Source organism: Mustela putorius, unplaced genomic scaffold, assembly GCF_011764305.1.
Source record: "Mustela putorius furo isolate JIRA1106 unplaced genomic scaffold, ASM1176430v1.1 tig00000698_pilon_pilon_pilon, whole genome shotgun sequence".
Classification (NCBI taxonomy): Eukaryota; Metazoa; Chordata; class Mammalia; order Carnivora; family Mustelidae; genus Mustela; species Mustela putorius.
Window position 1 is genome coordinate 6,006,325 of NW_025421449.1, and position 21,790 is coordinate 6,028,114.

The 21,790-nt window shown below is 46.7% G+C and overlaps 1 protein-coding gene across 4 annotated transcripts in view; it reads right to left on the reverse strand.

Moving 5' to 3' along the window:
• Window positions 1–308: 308 nt before the first annotated feature.
• Window positions 309–21,790, reverse strand: part of DUSP29 (dual specificity phosphatase 29) — a 35,069-nt gene continuing 13,587 nt past the window's right edge. For 3 of the 4 annotated variants that reach the window (XM_004769360.3, XM_004769362.3, XM_004769361.3), the window contains 2 exons: window positions 9,825–10,046; window positions 309–909 (listed from right to left, as the gene is read on the reverse strand). In XM_004769360.3, the coding sequence (XP_004769417.2) occupies window positions 665–909; window positions 9,825–10,046 (467 nt within the window). In that variant the 3' untranslated portion in view covers window positions 309–664. Of the gene's footprint in view, window positions 910–9,824; window positions 10,047–13,351; window positions 13,360–21,790 lie in introns of all 4 variants that reach the window. The other variant, XM_045083512.1, reaches the window with a different exon arrangement.

Here is a 21,790-nt window from a genome sequence, read left to right on the forward strand (position 1 = left end):
CCTGCGGCTAGGAAAACAACCAAACTATACTTTGAAATTATTCTTTCAGAATATGACTTGCAGGGATGCCTGGGTGGGTCAGTTGGTGAAGGGTCCTGGGATTGAGCCCCACCTCAGGCTCCTGGGATTGAGCCCCACCTCAGGCTCCTGGGATTGAGCCTCACCTCAGGCTCCCTGCTCAGCGCGGAGTCTGCTTCTCCCTCTGCCTGCTGTTCCCCCTGCCTGTGCTTGCTCTCCCTCTCTCTCTGACAAATAAAGTCTCAAAAAAAAAAAAAAAAAATATATATATATATATATATATATATATATGACTTTCAGACAGAGCCAAAACATTTAATCACAGCACAATGCCTGACATTTTCCAACCCTGTTCTGCTTCCATCTTACCAGATAAAAAAATAAAAATAAATACAGGTGCCTTGGTGCAGAGCTATGTGCTCATGTGTAACCAGTTCTGCTGAGAGGGCTGTCTGCCTCTTTCCACTGTGAAGCCAAGAGCTTGTCAGGCGGCAGCTTTGACTCCTCCCTGTTCATCAGCGCACACCTGGGAAGTTTGAGTTGGGAGGAAGTCGGGCTTTGGTTTCACTGTCCCAAGTCCCAGGGCAGGGCGATTTCCGCCTTCCCTCTCCATTTCCGAGTGTCTCTGCACGCTGTGCAAGGGGCTTTATGGGTCCTTTTCACCAGCCTTGTCACTGTTGTCACCGAACTGGGCCTGTCGCCTCTGCTCCACCAGTTGCTTGTCCAGGTCCCGGAGCTGCTTCAGAAAGCCCCGGTTGGGTAGGACACAGCGGTTCTTGGCCACTTGCTGGATGGCGTCCACCAGGGTCATGTTCTTGTGAATCATCAGGTAGGCCAGGACCAGAGTTGCCGACCGGCTGCGGCCCATGACACAGTGAACCAGGATCTTACCTGAAATGCAGTGGGGAGAAGAGGCACCTAACTATGCTAGTAATCATTGCATCCTTCGTCACCACGCACTCTCGGGGCCCGGGGTGGGGCGGATGCCAGTTTCCCTTAAGAATATCCTTGATGAAGCAGTAAAAATGACTTTTATCAAATTTCAGCCTTTGGTTACACTTCTACTTAATATTCTGTGCGATAAAATCGTACGTACACATAAAGCACTTGGGCTGAGTACCAAAGTCAGATGGTTATCACAAGAAAAAAAACATATGTGAGATTGAGTTGCGAGCTGAATTAGCCACTCTTCGTGAAACACCGTTTTTATGCAAAAGAACAAATGACAGGAAAACCAGGATAATTCACATTTGGGTATTTGGCAGACTCTGTCTCCAAAGTGAACGAAGTAAGTCTCTCATTTCAAAGGAAACAACCAATGGTATTTGTTGTCAGTGATAAAATGCAAGGCTTTGAGCAAAAGATTAGAGTTTGGGGGGTTGCCTGGGTGGCTCAGTGGGTTAAGGCCTCTGCCTTCAGATCGGGTCATGGTCTCAGGGTCCTGGGATCAAGCCCTGCATCGGGCGCTCTGCTCAGCAGGGAGCCTGCTTCCCCCTCTCTGCCTGCCTCTCTGCCTACTTGTGATCTCTCTCTCTGTCAAATAAATAAATAAAAATAAATAAAATCTTTAGTTAAAAAATTAGAATTTAGGAAACTTGTACTTATTTCTGTGAGGTTGACAGTTTTTCAGTTGAGATTGGTGGTGATATTAAAAAAAAGTGTTCTTTCAATAATCTACAATGAAAACTGTCAACAACTGGAAGATAACATAAATTAGGGAACCAATATTTTCCAAATGGCCAACATGGGATATTATAAAATCATGCATGGGTTAAAAAAAAAAAATCCACTCAAAGTGCAAGACAGACCAATGGATTTTCATGTAACAAAGTACATATGAAGTTCACTGATACAGTTTCAGATGCCACATCACAGCTAGCTTTTAAAAAATGATTACTTGTCAAGTTTTGGTGTAGTATTAGAAAAGACTATCCACAATTATCTGAAAAGTCTATTAAAATAAACCTCCCTGGGGTGCCTGGGTGGCTCAGTGGGTTAAGCCTCTGCTTTCGGCTCAGGTCATGATCTCAGGGTCCTGGGATCGAGCCCCACATCAGGCTCTCTGCTCAGCAGGGAGCCCACTTCCCCCTCTTGCTCTGCCTACTTGTGATCTCTCTCTCTCATTCTGTCAAATAAATACATAAAATCTTAAAAAACAAAACAAACAAACAAAAATATCTGAATGAGAGAATAAAATACTAAAAGGGTGGCAAGACCCCAGAAAAATGTGTGTTAACCAAATCAGAAGAGACCCCAAATCATGGGGAGAAGAAAGGAGGTTAAGAGAATATATATATATATATATATATTGGATCGGTGAATAGAACAGAGCCACCCACTTGATTTTGGGTGTATTTTGGTCTCTTAGAAGAAACTACCTCCCAAAATTTTAAAGAAAGAAAAACTTACATATATATACAAAAATAAGGGTAAACCTGATTAAGGGATGGGATATGACTGCAAAGATGAAAATTTTTAAAAAAATTCTAAAAAAGGAGTTGATAAGTTGGTTAGGAAAAGAAAGAAGAAGGAAGTGGAGAGAATTTGCTCAGGATGGAGACTAGAACAAAGCCATGTGCTAGATTTAGGGTATATTTTGATCTATTAGAAGAAGTATCCCAAAAATTTTTGGAAGAAAAAACCCTATATGTATACAAAAAATAAAGTTAGATACAATAAAGGATAAAATATGATTATAATAATGAAGTTTCAAAAGGATTTTTTAAAGAAAGGCATTGTTAAGATAAACTAGTTAAAAAACGTTAAAAGAGGAAAGAGTAAAACTTAAAAAAATTAGAATAAGAAAACAATAAAACTTTAAAAATTAAATTAACTTTGCAAGATTAAAGAATCATGGGGAGAAAGCCATGAAATTCCATACTTTGCTTTCCCCTCCTCTGGAATTCCACTGTTCCCCTTGATCAGTGAACTTGGTCTTGGCTGGATGTACTTGCTGATCTTTTGGGGGAGGGGCCTGTTGCAGTGATTCTCAAATGTCTTTGCCTGAGGTGGAATTGCGCCGCCCTTGCCAGGGGCTGGGCTGAGTAATCTTCTCCAGTTAGCTTTCAGGAGCTTTTTACCCTGAACGCTTTCCATAGAACTCTGGAAGAAGGGAATGAAAATGGCGGCCTCCCAATCTCTGGCCTGGAGGAGCCGAGGGCTCAGGGCCCCAATCCTCAGTGCACCCTTGGGGAAAAGCGGTCAATCACTCCCATCTCCCTGGTCTCCTGCCACGCTCCGTCCTCAACTGGCCCGTGACCAAGTGTTTCTGTCTCTGGCACACAGCAGCTCCATTTGGAGTCTCCAAACCCAGCAGATTCCTGCCTCCAGAGAAGGAAGGTGAGTCCACAGATCTGCCACTTGTGGGGTCCCTGCTCAAAGAGCAGTGGTCTGATTGTGCCACAGATCACAGTTTAAGGTAACCCCAAATTGAGAGCTCACTCCTCAGCTCCGTCTCTGTAGCCGGCTTCCCTGCTCCAATACCTGCAAGCTCTGCGACACTCAGACATCCCTGATGCTTCTGTGACCCCATGGGACCTGAGGCCACGCTGTCCCTGCGAGGGCTCCACCCCCGCTTAGCCTCTGGAGCGATGTCCCTCAGTGGAGCAGACTTTTAAAAGTCCTGATTTTGTGCTCCATTGCTCCACTGCTTGCTGGGAGCTGGCTCCTCCCACCATGGTCTATCTTCCCGACGTTTCTGATTCACTTCTCCGCATGTCCTACCTTTGAGGAAGTGGTCCATTTTTTGTTTCTAGAATTACTGCTCTCTTCTTCTCTTCAATCTCCTGTTGGATTTGTAGGTGTTCTCAATGGTTTGATAACTATCTAACTGATCTCCTGTGACCGGATGTCATCTCAGCCTGCTACTTCTCCACCATCTTGACTCCTCCCCTGATCTCATTCTATCCTTAACAGAACTTCAAGGTTCATTACAATCATCCCCGTGTTACAGATGAAAACAGGCTCTGAGTTGTTAAGTGACATACCAGAGGTCACCCAAAAAGCAGGTGCTGTCACTAGAAATCATTTAAAGCAACTTGTTGCTGAGACCCTTCTGTGGGCTGTCCGCAGGCCTCTGGGCTCTGTGGACAGAGAAAGTAGTAAGGTTAAGCTCTCGGCCCGTCCCCACCACTGCCATCTCAGTGGTTCCCTCTCTTGTCATTGTGGGAGAGCCCGGCTGGGGTTGAGATGGCTGGGCAGTTTGAGCTGTGGGACTTGTGACCCTAGTGATGTCTCTGTTCTTAAGTCTTAGGCCTGAAGCTCAGAAGGATGACCAAGGAGACTTATGGACATCATCTGGCTTGTGGAACATCAGCAGGATAGGAGAACAGTTTGCTAAAGAATATTTCTGAATGAGTGTGGCTCCCTGTGTCCTTCTCACTCTCACCCCTCACCTGTGCCAGGGGACCATGCCCAGGACAGTGGCCCAGGCAGTGTGAGAAATCCAAGAGGACCCATCCATCCGGCCTGGGGAGGCTCTTTCCCTTCCCTTCCCCCTGCCGGCGAGGCCTGCACACCTTGCCCAGCAGTAAGGTCTCCATATTGGTCTCTCCACACACACAGTGCTGGCATAGAGAGGTGCTTCATAAGGAACGGTTCATTTGATCACTTCATTTTCACAAATCTCTATAAGCTAACCAGGCAGCCCTCTATCCCACCCGCCATGTTGCTGAGCTACAAGAATGTGACCACACCACTTTTTCCTTGTCCATGTTGGACTAGAAAAGAAGGCAAGAAGCAGGGCTGGCTTCTTTACTGCTGGGTCAGGTTTGGGGGCGACTGGCCCTGGCTCTTGCATGGCATGACCGTGCTCCTGACTGAAATGTACCTCTGGCATTCTAATCCCCACAGACTGTTCCAGAGGCTGCCTGGCCTCTTGCCAGCTCTGCTGATAACTAAAGCGTTTCTTCCTCTCCTGGCAAAAAGGGTAATTCTTCCTGTCATGACTAAATGCTTGAAACAGACGAAAGCTGTAGTTCATTAAGTCTTTTGGGAGCCTGAAGTCTGTTAAGTGGGAGGAGGGGAGGGGAGGGGAGGGAAAGGGCGAAGGGAGATGGAGGGGGTTGGAAGACAAAGGCGGAAGGGAGAGAAGGGCGCGCTCAGCTCCAGCACAAGCTCCTGGAGCTGAACTTTGGTTATTCGAAGAGCTGCCTTAATGTCGTCAACCCCGTGAGCCTGGTAGGTCTCCCTCGGGGTAAGGGCCTGTCTCGGCTCCCCCAGGCACCATTCCCTCTTTGCTCTGTGGCTCTGCTAAGGAGCACCCTTTGGGGTGCAGCGTGAGAACACTCCTGGGAAGGCTCAGAGGACAAGGGCATGGAAAGTGGCCTTGGGCCTTCTCCCTGCAGCACCCACACCAGAGCCACCCCCAGGCTCTCTGGTTAACGCCAGCCAGCATTAGGGCCCCACGCGAAGGCAGCTGTGTTGGGACTGGCATTTTCCCCTCTCAGTGGCTCTCCCTCCGTTGTGCGTGAACAACCGTTTGTGGCTTACACGTGTGGAACCTCCCCTCACCCCCAAATCTGCCGAGTGCATTCTTAAATAGTTTACCAGATTCAGTCGGCCCAGCCAACATGCAGGAGACACAGTTATCATCCCCATGTCACAGAGGACACAAAGTGCAAAGAAGTGATTGGCCCAGTTTGCTGGGCAGTGGCAGAACAGTAATCCCCACCCCCCACCCCCGGCTCTTGTCACCCCACATTCGGATCTCTTGGATTCTGTGTGGTATCACAAGCATGTGTAGAGCAGGCAGAAGCTCCACAAGGTCATACGAAATTTTGCAACAATTCTTTTCTAATCTATTCATTTTCTTAAAAGAAATGCTGGTTGCACCCACTAAATGGATTCTTATAACACTCTGAGCGGTCCCAATCTGTGTCTTGAAAATGGACATTTCAATGAAATAGTTCCCCTTGGCCTTTACCAAAAGGTGAATTTCCACAATCTTATAAAAACCCATATCCAGAGCTGCTGCTGCTTTCCAGGTGCACATTTTCACTGGTGATCAAAAGATAGGCCTCTGTCACTCAAATCAGTTAGAGAGGCCAAGCCTGTTACCCGTCAACCCCCTACCCTCAGCTCCACCCCACCCCTGCCAGGGGTGGACTCTTACAGACAACCTCCTGCCTTGGTTTTGGAGGAAGGCTCTTTGCCTGTCTCACCCTCACCTCCTTCCCTCCGCGGCCTGCAAAGGCAGGCAGAGCTCTTACATTTCCCGAAATGGTTCTGGGTATGGTGGAAGGCGTCAGACAGAGGGTGCATGTTGTGTTTTGAACTGCGAGGGGGAGGCCCGTGCGTGCTGCGGTGGGGCCGGAGAATCTCAAAACACCCTGAAAATCTGCTCTGGTGAAAGCTTCGAAGCACCAGAGAGCCAAGCTCCTGCTCAAAAGTGGACTTCGTTTATTTGTTCCTACCTGCCTTATCCGTAATAGATTTTAAGATGGCTTCAAAAGCAGGCTACAGACTGTTTAAGAAAAAGAAAGAACAAAAGAAGAGCGTTGATACTAAAACCTGATCTTTAGAGCTTCCCAGTGTCGGCCCTGGGATTTCTTAAATTAAAACCACACGACTTCACCTCCGAGGACACCATGCCAGGAGCAGTTAAGGCTGTCCAAATGGGGTTTCCACGGCAGTATTTTGTCGGTACGTCTCTCTCCGCAGAAGAGTGACACGTTCAGTTGTTTCCAGACCTTATAACCATCTGGAGTGCCTCACCTTTCATGATTTTTGGTGACCTCTTAGACGGTAAATTCACCGGATGTTCAGAATAAGGCCAAAGGACTCTTCCGAGAAGCCTGGGTGACCGGAGGAATTCTTGCTGGCCTCTGATTAGCTCTGGTGACCCTGGGCACATCATTTGGCTTCTCTGGGCGTCTGTTTCCCCACCTCTAAGGGCCAGACACTGAACCAGCTTATTTCTGAGATTTTTCAAGCCTTGACTACAGTTGTCCCAGGAGTTCTTTCAGAAGAGAAGGGTCAGGGTAGGAGAGGGGTAGGGGCGGGTCCCACGGGGCTCACTACAAGCCTCAGATACAGCTCTACAGCACCACAAGGAAGGCTTTTCACCAAAAGTAAACAAGACTTGATGTGAGGGGCAGCAGTGGGAACAGTGTACACGTGGCAGAAACTAGCCAAGGAAGAACAGGAAAGACAAGAGAGGGGAGAGAGAGAGATGCCTTGCCTTCAGTCCAGACTGCCCATCAACACCTCTTACATCAAGAGTATAATAGGAAACATATGAGGGAGCCTGGCTCCCATATGCCAGAGTAGCATCCCCTAGCCTTCCAGTGAATGACTAGATGCCCCATGCCGAGTACAGGCTGTCCCCAGTGGGTAGAGTCTGTGACAGTGCCATCGCTGACTAATGAGCATCTTACTTTGTTACTCTGACCACCCAGCATAGGTTTCAAAGGGACAGTCTCCAGATTTCTTTGGTTTGGTCTTTGTGGTATTTTAAGAAAATTTCAAGGTGTCGCCAACACTTAAAAAATTGGGCAATTTCACATTAATATCCAGATTGAAGACTTTTCCTGAAAAATCTAACCAATCGCATTTGCACTGACTCTCGCCAGACCCATGTTTGTTGGCTGAGATGGAGTAGCAAGCACCCCCTTTGGGGAGAATCTGGGGTTCTCCATCTCGCAACAAGCACACATCCAACGCAGCCAGCTTCATTTGCTTCTGTCCCTGCCAGGTTCCTCAGGGTTTGCAATCGATTTGAGCTCCAGACTTGAGAATATTCAAGTGCAAAGCACTGAGAAGGGATCCCACCGCCTCCCACCTGGGAATGGGCTCCTATCCTGTTCCCCTTGCCCAGCCAACAGGTCTAGTCCCACACCCCCTGATTCTATCCCCTGCCCAGTCTCTGACCTGAGCATATACTTTTCTCTCTTGGCCCTTTCTTTTCTTTGCTAGGTACTTTCGAAAATATGACCCACGGGTCAGGATCCACTGCAGCCTGACATCTCCTCGTCAATGCTCTGATCTGCCCAGGAGTACACATGCTTTGCGAGCCTCATTATTCCCTAATTCAGCAGAGGGGGGAGGACTCTAAAATGGTGCGCCAGGAACTGAAAACAAGCTGTCATGTGAGTCTACTGCCCTAGTTCAAAGTTGGAATGTCTTTTTTCCTTTTTTTTTTCTTTTGGGATTGGAAACTTTATTACGATGGCGCACACATGCTAGTGTGGTTATGTGTTTCATGGTGCACGACCTCCCTTTATCAAACACATCTGAGGACCTGCTGTGCACCGGGTTCCATGTGGCGTGCTCTATGTGGGTTACTGCCGATGCTCATTATAACCTTCCAAGGTAAATATTTTCATCACCAGATTGAGAAAGCAAGGCTTAGAGAAACCACGTTGTTAGTCAGTTATATGGCGTGAAATCCCGCCCCATCTTCTCCAAAGCCTGCCAGACCCCTTCCATTAAGAAAAAGTTTGAAGATACAGTAATGGTGAAAGAGTACACATTAAACAGAAACCAAAGGATTGGGCTGTGGCAGTTTCTCGTTTTTTGGTATTTTTGTTTTTTTTTTTTTTCTTGTCAAATATGTTTTCGGTTAACTTCAAATAATTTAAGGCGAATTTTACCTCACGTTGATGAGTCAGAGGCCAGTTGCTTTTTGATACTACCTAGAAACCCAGAATGCATATAATGCAAAAGATTGTCCGTAAATAGTCTCATAAAAGCATGACTTTGAAATGAGGCATCCCCTAATAAGAGCCCTTCAGCTCTGTGAGGGTTTTTCCTCACTGGGACTTTGCTTTCTGAACCAAAACAATGACAAACTGTTGGTGCCCAGCTGTGGGGCCAGGACCACTAGGGGAGAGCCATCAAGGTCTGGGACTCGGGCGGGGCCCAGCTGCAGACTGCAGGTTCCTGAAGCAGACTGGTCAGCTAGTCACTGAGCCTCATAATCCCAGTCTCTTGTGGCAAGAAAGGCTTTTAGTAACTGGACAATGTGATGGTCCCATAAAGGGGTATGAAATGTGGGCCTAAAGTCAGAGCACTGAGTAGGGAGTATAAGTCCCTCTGGCCTCTATGAAATGCCCCTGAAACACCCCCTTGCAGCAATAATTGCATACTATTTTACCCCAGTGCAAACCTAAGCCAGGCCCTTCTCTCAGAAAGAGCCATGAAGTCTTTACCTGGCTTAGACAGCTAAAACTGAATTTTGAGTGCAAGGACTAGCACTGTGATTTTAAAAATGGATAATTAACCTTGGGGAAGTTGGGCATCATGGGTGCAAAACTCAGGTTCTCAAATATCATTCGCCATTTAGAAGGCTAGGATGTCAGCTTTCTACAGGGGGCCTCACTAGACTGTGTGTTGGTGGTGTTGGTGAAGGGAGATTTAGGGGAGGCAGCGGGCTTGGTTGGTTGGCAGGAGAATTTGAAGTCTCTCCATGAATTCCCAGTCCAGTCAGCTCCCTGAAGCTTTTCTGGCTTTGAAGCCTCAGCTATTAGTCAGGTTTGGACAATTGACATCTGGGCTATAGTCCCTCTGAGGGCATCCAGACAGCATCCTTGCTGTTCCGAGCTCGCTAATGAGCCGTAGGAATTGGGATTCAGACCAAAGGCCTTTCCTCTGAACCCTCCAATTCCTGAAGCCCACAAACAGCACGCTCAGTGTGGCTCCCAGCCTCCTGGGGCTCAGATAATCCCAACTCAATCACTCCCAACCCCACAGAACAGGCTTTGTGAGTGCACAGATCACATCTCCAGCCAAGGTGAGGGGTGGGGCCTCATGGGAGGGGCGGGGCCTCAGGCAGGTTTGTTGGGGTTGTTTCATGGTGGGTCTCTTACTGTGGTCAAGGCTGAGCGCCGTGTTGATGAAAGCGGCTGCTGGGTAGAAGAAGACGCTGAGGTCGAATGTGGGCAGGTCGTCGGCCTCAACGCCGTGGTATTCGATGGCCATGTCGCGGTAGTAGTCGGGTCCAGTGTCCACGTTCCAGCGACCCTGAGCTGCATTCAGCACGTGCGTGAAGCCGGCCTTCTGCAGCCCATAGCGGTCCAGAGCTGTTCGCCCTGGGCCAGAGGGGAGAGGCTGGTTAGCTGCGTGGTGCCTTGGCCTGGATCTGGGGGGTTCTCAGGGGCTGCCCTTGGTTTTCTGCTGTCAGTGCCAAAGTAAGGCCTAGTCACTGAAATGAAGGACTTCGGTCATCCAAAGCCCTGCTCTAACTGACCCCTTGGCTGCATGTTCCTGGCTCCGTCTCTTTGAGAAGGGTAAGAATGAAAGGTGGGGTAGATGAGCTAGTCCTTGGTCCGTTCATTCTTTCATCATTCACCAAGCACAGAAGAGCTGGTGTAGACACTATGCCCTAAATTTCATATCCCCTAAAAGGTCACCAGAATGACCTGTTCATCTCATCTTTAAAGCAGGCCTTTCCTCGGAACCTTCCAGATGTTTATAGGGTTTCGTGGGTTGGGGCTCGAATGAATGGTTTAAGATGCTGTTTCCATGCAAAGAATTGATTGAGATTGGGCAACATTCTTGACATTGATGTGCACACGGGTGGTGAACACAGTGTCGAACCCTTACTTTAATGAGTGAATCATTGCCTAGTTGGGCAAAGCATTTTTCTGAGGAGAGGTATTTGAGTTGTCTATTGTTGGAGTTGATTTTAGGAAGTTCCTGGAGTCTACTGTGATTTTCTGATTTCTATCCTTACCATTCTAGGCAAGAATTTCCAGGAATAAGGAATAAAGTCACATTGAAGTTGGTGGCCTTGGAATATAGGGCAGAAGTACATTGTCAGAAGCAGTGGGAATTATTTATGTCTAGAGAGGCCAGGGGTGACTTTCAGGGGTGAGGGCCCTTTGAGTTTGCCTTACTACAAATGTCAGTGCTTGGTGACAGAGGGGAAGAGGGAGGCAAGGGTAAGAAAGTAGCATAGCCCGAGGGGTGGAGGCTGGAGATAATGAAGGCCTTTCAGGAAATGTGTATTACTTCCTGTAATCAATCATTAATCAGAAATAATGATTTAGAATCGCACGTGTGCCAGGCACTGTCCTGGGTCCTGACGATGTAACAGTGAACGGGTTAGTCAAGGTCGCTCTGGAAGCATAGATTCTCATGGGGAGAGCAAATAAACAACAAATGAATAAACAAGATCATTTCAGTTAGCTGTAGGAGCTGTGCCAAAGGGCTGTGGTCCTACTTTAAGTAAGGTGGTCAGAGAAGGCCTTGCTGGAGGTAGTATTCAAGCTAAGACTGAGGGATGAGGGGCTAGGCAGGGAAAGAGCAGGAGGAAAAGTGTCTCTTCCAGGCCAAGGACACAGCAAGTGCTAAGAAGAGAAGGTGAGCACGTGTGGCTCCAGTAGCAAGGGGACAGTGGTACAAGAGGAGATTGGAGAGGTAGGCAGGGCCAGGTCATGGTGGACACTGTAGACCACAGGGGAGAGTCTGCCTTTTACCGATAGGGTGGTGGAATGCACCCCCTGCTACGGAGGGTTTTAAGAAAGCAGTGAGCATTGTTTCCTTTTTAAAAAATCAGTCTGGAGATGTGTGGACATGGATTGGAGAGGGGAGAAAGTAGAAGCAGGGAGCTCTGTTGGAGGCTATTGTATAGCCAGGAGAGGAAGGCGGTTGGAGCAGGTGGGGTCACGGCAGGACATGCTGATGGACTGGGAAGGGGGCTGGGAGGGGGAAGCTGATTTGGCCAGAGCATAGCTTGTGAGAGGAAGAGAGAGAAAGGTCTGGAGAGGGAGTATGGGGTTGGATGGTGGAAGTCCCTAGATCTGTATTTGGAGGGCTCAAGGACAGCTTTTGACCATGTTTGGGGAGGGTTGATCCTAACTAGGTTTTAAGACGACATCTCCCATCAACAGGGCAAAGGCCAGTTCTACAGTTCAGGAAAGAGATGACAGGGGTCTGGAACCATAACAACAAGAAGCCAGAAGTGGCATTGTGCTCCAGCTGAGGGCTCATTTCAAGGTCATCTATAAAAGAATGTAGACAGAGGCACCATATTGAATGTTAACACTGATCAGTACCTTGGGCCGAAAGGAGCCTTGCAGCAGGAAACATATGCCATGGCCCCTTGGCCAAGGGCCCCTGATCTGTTGCTCTTTTCCTGGAGTGTTTTCTTGGTCATGAGAGGAACCATGATGGAGTCCAGTATTTGGGAAAGAGAGACCTAAATGCAGACACTGAGCTTTTAGAAACATTTGCAAAGAGCCCATTGGAACTGAGCCACAGGATGGTGGAGTGTTCCCCCAACCCCCCCAGCTGGTCTTCGGTGCTGCCATCCTGACTATGGACCACATTCTGCTTTCAATTTTTCCTCAGAAAGACCTGTTTTTCATTTTTCTTCTCGTCCCAAAGTATGTATACAACAAACATTATGCTTTTGGGACATAGATCTGCGCTCAATTAAAGCTTCCACTAATGCAGGCCATCTTGCTGAGTAGCAATCAACCTCACTTTGAGGTTGAGCTCAGTGGAAAAATTAAAATTAACTGTCCTTGACAGGAAGTTCCTACCCACCATAAAGACTGTTCTCTCTGGGTTCAGCAACTGGGTTTCAACATAATCAAGTGGCAGTTTGAATAAATAGCAATTTGCATTTGCTGCTGTGGGGGTCAAGGATCAGGGTAGATATGTGACAAAACTCGTTGCCTGACACCTCCACAGTCAGCTGGCAGAGCTGATTTTAGCTATGTCTGAAGGAGAGGAAAGGGGTCCTGGGGAGGATCAGAACTGCTGGGTGTCTGAGGCCCCCTGCAGGTTTTCGGGGGGCTCTGCAGCTGCCAGAGCCCAGAAAGGGAGGTGGTGTCCTTGCAACGCTCTGGGGATTTCTCCCTAGCTTGACCCTCAGAGTCTAGTTGAGTGCTCAGAAGAGTATCCATGACAGAATGGGGATCTGCAAATAGGGAAACTCTTAGTACATTTGGTAAGCAGTGGTTGTGACAGAGACAGGTCCCCAGCTGACCCAAATGTCTGGCTCAGCCATTCCTGGGAGTGGGGTGGGTCGGAGGGGGCGGGAGGATTTCCCTAGTCCTGTATTGTGGTTTTCTTCTATGTTAAAGCTGCCTGCTTAGACATGTTATGTGGAAAAGAGACTAAGGAATGTGTTTCTGCTGAGGAGAAAATCTCCGGAGAAAAAAGCAGACTTAGAAATTTACCTTTAGAACCTAGGTGATGCAGAAGCCTTAGTTTCTGGATGTTTAATTAAAAAAAAAAATTCCCAATGTAAGCCATGTGTTTATTTAAGGAATAATATGTCATCAAAATATATCATCTAATTATAAAAATAACACATGCTCAGTGCAGAATGTGAAAACCTATTCACACACACACACACACACACACACACACACACACACATCACCTGTATTTCTACCCCTCCCCTAAGATTAAGTCTATTTGCTTTTTGATGTAAGATTCTCCAGTTACTTCTCTATGCATAGATTTATATATTTTATATAAAGATTCATTTTGGGGTATGATACCATATGTAAGTTTCAAAAACTTTGACATGGTGTTACATTGTAAACATCTTCCTCTGTCAACACATAGCCTTTAATAGCTGCATGCTGTTCCAGTCTATAGGGAAATCTCAATTTTACCTCACCCAGCTCCTATTTTTGGACGTTTTTTTCCCTCTCTCTCCCTCTCCCTTTTGCTCTCGCTCTATCTCTATCTTTATCTCTCTCCTGAAGGGGTAGTGGCGGGTATTATAAGAAACACTATAAATGAACAACTTCGCTGTATTTCTTTGGGCACATCTCTTAATTATGTCCTTAGGAGAGATTTCTTTTTAAGTGGAATTGCTGGGTCAATGGGTATGAGCTTTTTTAAAACACATTTGATATGTGTTACTAAATTATCCTCCAGAAAGCTTGCTCATTTTACAGCCTGATTTTTATTCTTTGCTAATTTCATAGACAAAAAAAAAAGAAAAAAGAAAGAAAGAAAAGATGTCATATTTCCATTTCTTTTAGCAATGAGGTTGGACGTTTTCTCACACATTTACTGGAGTCGTGCGGTTTACTTTTGAAGAACATTGCCATATCTCTGGGGGTTTTTTGTTTTTGTTTTTGTATTTTTCATATCTCTGTTTTTGACCCAATTCCCTTTATCTCTCTCCCGGTGAACCTCTGTCCTGGCTCTGGACAGAAGCCTGTCAAGGTTAGCTCTGCCTTGGTGCCTTGAGGCTGAATTAGTTCCTTCTTTTTTTTGGGGGGGGGGGGGGGGAGCGTGAAAGGGTGCAGCTCTCCAGGGTACCAGTCAGAGGCCCTCTGAGCTGGCGGATTTGCTCTCACCTCTTTCCAGCCTCCTCAGCTACAACCCGGGCCTGGAGATGCCTCTCCTTTTGAGGCTGTTGGTCTGATTGGGAGGAGAAAGGCAGAAAGGGTAAGATAGCAAAGAAATGACTTCCTTCTGGCAGGGACCAGTTTCCTCATTCAGGGACTTCCCCTCCCTTCCTCCTTATCTTGCCTGGCCCAGCCTCCTCCTGGTGCCCAGAAGTTCCTCCAGGAAGCTTGTTTCAACCCACCTTGAGGAATTGGGAATAAGAGCACTCTTGGTGGGGCAGTCTCCTTGGGCAGCACTCCTCACAGTCCACTTCTCCAGACCGCCTGATGCCCTCCTGACTCCAGGCCCAAAGGCCTCGCTATCTGCCCGAAAGCCCATTTTCCACAGGTGTTCTTGAGCTCAGGGGAGGAGGGACACGCATGCCTACATCCACACAAGCCCTCCCCCAGCTCCCTTGCTGTGGGAAAACAGCTACTCCCATGTTGCCAGGATTCTGCAGTGGGCGCTAAAGAAAGGCCGCAGATAATTGGATGGTTCTCCACACCCCTGGGTCTGGGAGAACCCACTGATTTCGTGCCCCCTACCGTACTCTGGCACCCTTTTCATTTGGTTGTGTCTGACATTTATGGCCTCGTGTCATTTCATGGGCATGATGGGAACCTTCTCCTTTGGAGTTCTGACCATACCTATTCCTTGCTGGTGGATTTCAAAACGGTGGACACATTTCTAGCTGTTGATCTCCATCAATTCACCTGATCTGGAAGGGAAATCTCTTGGCTTTCTAGTTTCTTGGGTGTTCTTGTTACTTGCTGCCAATGAAGCTGTTTGCCTTTGAGGCCTCTCCTAACACACCGGGCTGCCAGGTGCAGGGGGTAAGCTTACTCACTGCTGCTCGAGCTCAAACAGCGGAACCTCTGGGACCGGCAGTTTTCTCTCTTTGTTAAACAGAACCAATTACTCTGGCAGCACTTTCCTTACAAGATTCTTGTAAACTGAATGATGCAACACTCTAGTTTCTTTGAAAGGTTAAAAGAGAAATTCAAGAGGAAAAAAAGGAGTAAAAAGAGGAACAACAAAATGTTATCTATCGGTGGCTCTCCCTCGATAAGGGGATGATGGAGAATTTTTCTTTTCGCCTGTAAATTTCGGTAATGAATATGTCAGATATTCATTTAATACAAAAGCATATGCCGTGATTTTATTGATGTTTTCCTTAGTTGTCGGGAGACACTGGCAACTCAAAGATATAAGGAGGCCCCAGGGTGTTAAAGTCTTGTTAGAAACTTCTTCATCCTCTGCCCCAGGGATGGAGGCTGAATGGAGAAAGAGAGCTCAGAGGCCTGAAACTGAGAAATGATGCCGTATTAATAACTAGGCTAGGCATTTTGCTACCCATGAAAGGAAGTGGTTGCTGTTGCTTGAGGTCCATGCTGAGAAGCTGGCAAGCCCCAACCCGGTCCCCCCTGTTCACTAGTGCCCAATTGTATCTAAGTCACCTTTGGTACTTGGAGGTTCAGAATCCAGGTCTTCTAGTTCTTTCCATTAACATTCAGCTCATTAACTGGAAACCTTGTAAAGCTGTGTTTTCACTGCTTCCTAAAGCAGCCATGGAGAAACCCACCCTGGAGAAGCCTGTCAAGGTTAGCTCTGCTTGGTGCCTTGAGGCTGAATTAGTTCCTTCTTTTTTGGGGGGGTGGGGGGGTGGGGCGTGAAAGGGTGCAGCTCTCCAGGGTACCAGTCAGAGGCCCTCTGAGCTGGCGGATTTGCTCTCACCTCACTTTCCAGCCTCCTCAGCTACAGGCCGGGCCTGGAGATGCCTCTCCTTTTGAGGCTGTTGGTCTGATTGGGAGGAGAAAGGCAGAAAGGGTAAGATAGCAAGACCCCTTGAAAGCATGTTCAGCCTGAGTAGGGACAGCCACAGGGAGGGGTCCGGCTTTGTGGGGATGGGCAGCTGGCTGTTGATGATGCCCCAAAAGCCAGACTTTGGAGGCAACTGTATTTTAATAAAAATGGAGAGCTCCTTAGCAGCCCTGTCACTCAGGTGACAGAGCAACTTAGCGCCTGCCTTGGTGTTGACTCACAGGGATGCTGACGTGGGGAGGGAGAAGAGCGATTTCTCAATTTTCCTGCTTCAGCCAAGCCTATGGGAGGCTGTCCTGCCTGGGAATTTGCAATCACTTTGACAGTAGCCAGGATATTTCCCCTCCTGCTGACTGCAGGGGAAAAAAAAGAAAAGAGAAAAAAGATTTTGCTAAGCAAATGAAAGATGTGAATAAGATTAAAGGGAGAATATTTAAATTACAGAAACTTAGTGCTTTCAAGTATACTCAAGCACTTTTGAAGCACCCATTTAGGGACTGCTGATTGATAAGAGGCGATGAATTATTCTTATCTCATCATTGACGCCAGTCCTTGGCTCTCTGGAGGGCAACACTTGGTTAACCTAATTTGAATCTAATTTGAATGACTTAAAAGTAATAAAACAAGTATGTGCTTGAACCTAATAAAGCCTAATTTATTTAATAGCACATTTCTTAAAGAATTTCATTCTAGAGCTGGAAGGGACCTTTGAAATCATCCCTTTATTTTACAAATAAAGAAACTGAGACCCAGAACTGGAAAATGTTTTGCTGTAGGCTGCACATAAAGACCATCTGCACTGGGGGCTTGAACTCTGGGCCCTGCGTCCCATTAGGGGCCTTTTGCTCTACTCCATGCTGACCCTACAGCTCTGCCTATGGCCAGTTCACATCTCCTACCAAGGGAAGGGAAGTGAGTGGGGAGAGAGAGTGTCTGTGCCTTGAGCCTGCCAGAATGACTTCTGCTGAGAATACCTGAAAGGTGGCCCGTGTGCCTGGCCCAGCCCCTTTGACCCAGCATGGTCAGTACCCACCAGATCTCCCCCTTGTCTGTGGCTTCTTCTCATCCGGTCGGAGTGGTGGCGTCACCTCTGCCCTCCCTGGGCTGGTAAGCAATGGGGACTTGGAGTCACCACTCCACTTGGCGAATCCCCTTGGAATAAGCTGACACTGGGAAAATGCTCTTGAAGTTCTGGCCACAGGCCCCTAGGGTTTTGGTGTGGCACTGCCTCCCTAGGACTGAGGTCACGTGGGTTCCTGGAAGGCCAGCTCAGTATCTGTGGAGGTGGTTGGGACATGAACCAGAGAAACCCATCAGGAGGGACCTTCCTTCCAACCTGACCTTGGGTTCATCATAGCATCTCATGGAAACAATGTGACCTAAGGCTGCCCTTAGCACAGGACCCTTCATGGCAGAGCACAATGACTGTTCTTTACCTACTTCTCACACTGGGAGAGTGAATTTCGAGAACCTGCCTGATCTGTAGTAGTTCACACATACTGGGTATGCTCTCACTGTGCTGAGTGGCATCCGTATTAACTCACTGGATCCATATCTTATAGGGAAAGGAATAGAATGTCAGAAAGCACGAGTGACTTGTCCAAGGCCACAGGGGGACCAGTATTTGACCAGGCACATGGCTTTGGAGCAGATGCTTGACCATTCTGCCTCTCTCCATAAAGAAGCCCTGGAGGGACATAGAGAGACCATTAAGGGGAAAGGAAGGAGAAGAAGTGAGCTGCTTCTTTGGGCTAAGTCTGGTCCTCAGCAGGTCCCAGGCATCACCGGTCCAGGCCAGCCGTTCTGGCTCCCCCAGGGCTTCCGTCCTCACTCTTGGATCCTGACCACCCTACCTTCCAGAGCCTTGGTAATTGCCTTTCGAAAATCTTCAGTGCTTTTAAGGAAAGGAAAAGTTCAACCTAAATGCAGCTATCAAATTAAAACCCAGGCTTTATGCACGAGGAGCCAGCTGTGAGTTTTTTGCTGCTGCCTTGGGCAACACCTTCGAAGAGATGGAGAAACACAGGCAGCCGTGCCTGCTCTCAGCAGGGTTATAACCCCGTGTGGCTGCCGTGTCAAAGGAACCCATCGCTCTCTCAGTAAGTATGTGTGAGTCTTATTACCCTTGTAAGTGGATGTGGAGGGGGGACCCTGAGCAGAGATGAGGATGAGCGCTGTGCCATGCTGGCTTCCGCCCCCTGCCCCCGCGGCGCACTCAGGTCATACACATAGCTGTGGAGCCTGCCCGGACTGGGCGTGAGTGTGTGCGTGTGTTTAGGGGCTTGACCAGGCAGCACTGGAATGAACTGAAGGGGTAGTGACATTTTCCTGATTGAAGGAAGCAGGATTGTGGTCAGATGTCAAGGAGGCAAGCATGTCTTACAGGATCACACTTCTTGTCTGGCACTCTAGTAACTAGAACTTGTCTGTCCTGTTCAGACCCTCCGTGGCTTCCTGAAGAGAGTTCCTGGGCCAGTGTTCAGCCTTATGCAAGCTGGCCCTGATCTATCTGCCCATGCTTTTTTTCTCACTAAGTACCGTAATGATGTTTGTTTTTGTTTATACAAAATGTACTTATATTCCCTCTATTTCTTTGAATCTTCTTAGTAATCATTTTTTGAGATAAGAACATCAGACAGAGAGGTGGAAGGACCTGCCCAAAGTCACTGCATCGAGAGGAGACTGTGGCCGTGATAGGCGGTGCGTTATCCTTTGGAATAGTTACTGCCCCTCCCTAGGTCATGTTATACTTTCCTGCCCTAATAACATGAGAGTTTGCCTTGGTTTGCCTTGGCCCCTGAAATGTGTGGGCATGAATGGCATGTGTCACTTCTGAGTCCACTGGTGATTTTCCAAGTCCCTTCTCTCTCCCAGAAGACTGGCAGTATCCCCGATAGGGGCTGCTCTGTCAGCCTGGATCCTGAGTCTTAGAGGGACGTGGAGGCAGAGCAGAGTTCGAACTGGCTCACCACGGACACGTCATGTGCATGAGAAATAAGCCATTACTGTGGTAGGCCACTGAGATCTTGGGGTCCCCTGTTCCTGCAGCACGGCTAAATCTGAGCTGACCACGTGGTGGTCAAACGTGGCTCAGTTGTAGACTTCCTGAGGGTGGACCTCTACCACGTTTATCCCCTGCTTTTCCGACAAACAATTCTTGCTTATTCTCGCCTCGATTCATTTCTTCATCCTGCATCTCCGCCCAGAACTCTGTTGAAGTCCTACCCATCTTCTGGGGTCCTGCTTGGAATTCACCTCTTCTGTGACGCTTTCCAAGTATCAGGCACTTAGCGGCATTTACTTACTATGTGCTTAGCACTCTACTTGTTTTAATTCATCTCATCTTCACCCCATGAAATAAGCCCTATCTCTGTTAGGGTGTGGAGAGATAAAATAGTCCAAGACACAGAATTGGTGTTTGGCAGAGCCAAGACCTGAAGCCCACACTCCTTCCACTTCATTACCCATTCTCCTTCTGTTCCCTGCTACATTTCTACAGATCCCCCCTCCTCAGCTATAAAAGTGCTCCTTTATCTGATTGACCACATTCTCTTTCATTCTTTTGTTTAAAATAGCATATAATGTATTATTTGTTTCAGGGGTACAGGTCTGTGATTCATCAGTCTTACACAATTCACGGCACTCACCAGAGCACATGCCCTTCTCAGTGTCCATCCCCCAGCCGCCCCATCCCTCCCACCCCCACTCCTCTCCAGCAGCCCTCAGTTTGTTTGCTGAGATTAAGAGTCTCTTATGGTTTGTCTTTCTCTCTGATTTCATCTTATTTCATTTTTTCCCTCCTTCCCCCTATGATCCTGTCCTGTTTCTCAAATTCATCATACCAGTGAGATCACATGATACTTGTCTTTCTCTGATTGACTTATTTTGCTTAATATAATACACTCTAGTTCCATCCACATCATTGCAAATGGCAAGATTTCTTTCTTTCTTTCTTTCTTTCTTTTTGGTGATTGACCACATTTTCTTGATCTGAGTTTAGGTATAAATTCTACCATTACTGGGGCAGCTGGGTGGCTCAGTGGGTTAAAGCCCCTGCCTTTGGCTTAGGTCATGATCCCAGGGTCCTGGGATCAAGCCCCACATTGGGCTCTCTGCTCAGTGAGGAGCCTGCTTCTCCATCTCTCCCTGCCTGCCTCTCTGCCTACTTGTGATCTCTGTCTGTCAAATAAATAAATAAAATCTTTTAAAAAAATTCTACCATTACTGGTGATATGAGCTTGGGCTGGTCACTTAATTTCTCTGAACCTCAGTTTCTTCTTTGTATCCCCCACAATACTTAGCAAGGTGCCCAGGAAATACTGATTGACTGAGCAAATGGATGAACTCTCTGAGCCCCAGTTTGCCCATTTGTAAAATGAGAGTAATAATGGAACCTCCTTCATAGGGTTGACTAGCACAGGGCAAGGCACATGGTAAGATATATATGATACAATGTAGCTGTTATTATTATTGTTAGCTGTAGGAAATGTAAATACAGTATATAATATACAGAGAAAAACTCTTACTTCTCTGGATGGGGGTTGGGGAAACCTAGCTTCATGGCAGACGTGATTTGAGGGGTCATTGTAGGAGGCCTAATAGAATCTGGACATAGAGATGAGATGAGGGGCAGGGCATCTTAGGCAAAGGGAATAGTATAGATAAATATGTGCATAAATATGGCCACTGCAGTATTTATGAAGGTGAGAACATGGAACTAACTCGTAAGTCCAACAATAGGGTAGTGGGTTAAGTAGAATGACTTTATATCACCTGATATATTATGATCTGATATAGAGCATTATATTATAATTGTATGAGAAGTATGTAGTAAGGAGAACGTTTATGAAAGATGCTATGTGGGAAAAAAGATTAAATGAATTATCAATATGGTTATGATAAAAGCAAGTTTTAAAACCAAAATGATAAACAAATAAATAAAATACACAGAAAGTCTAGGAGGAAATGTTAATACGAGTGGCTTCAGAGTAATGGGGTTTGGTGATTGCTCTGATAGATTTGTTTTCTTTCTTACATTAATCTCTATTACTAGAGCTAACCTTTATTGAGCACTCAATATGTACTAGGCACTGCACTAATATTTTACATATACTATCTCACTTAATCCATACAACCCAATGAGGAAGGTCCTGTTGTTAACCCACTACAAATAAAGAACCTAAGACTTCTATATTTACACAATAACCATGTAATTACTTATATACTAGGAAAACCATATATTTACTGATTTATGTAATACTTTATAACTAAGAGATAAGAGATTCAGATCCACCCTCCCTTTTTTTTTTTTTTTAACTTCAGGGATAAATAAACATTGTTCTGCATATTTCCTTACGTACTGATACTCTTATTTCTTTACATTTCTTAAAGTGATATTGGGGTCAAAGTATATGAGCACTTTCTTTAATTTTGAACTCATTTTAGAGTTTACAGAAAAGGTGCCAAAATAATACAGAGATTATCCAATAATAAAAAAAAGAATGAGGTACTGGTCCATGGTACAACTTGGATGAACCTTGAAAACATTATGCTAAGTGAAAGAAGCCAGACATAAAAATCATACCTTATGATTCCAGTTATATGAAATGTCCAAAATAAGAAATCCGTAGAACAGAAAGCAGATGGGTGGTGG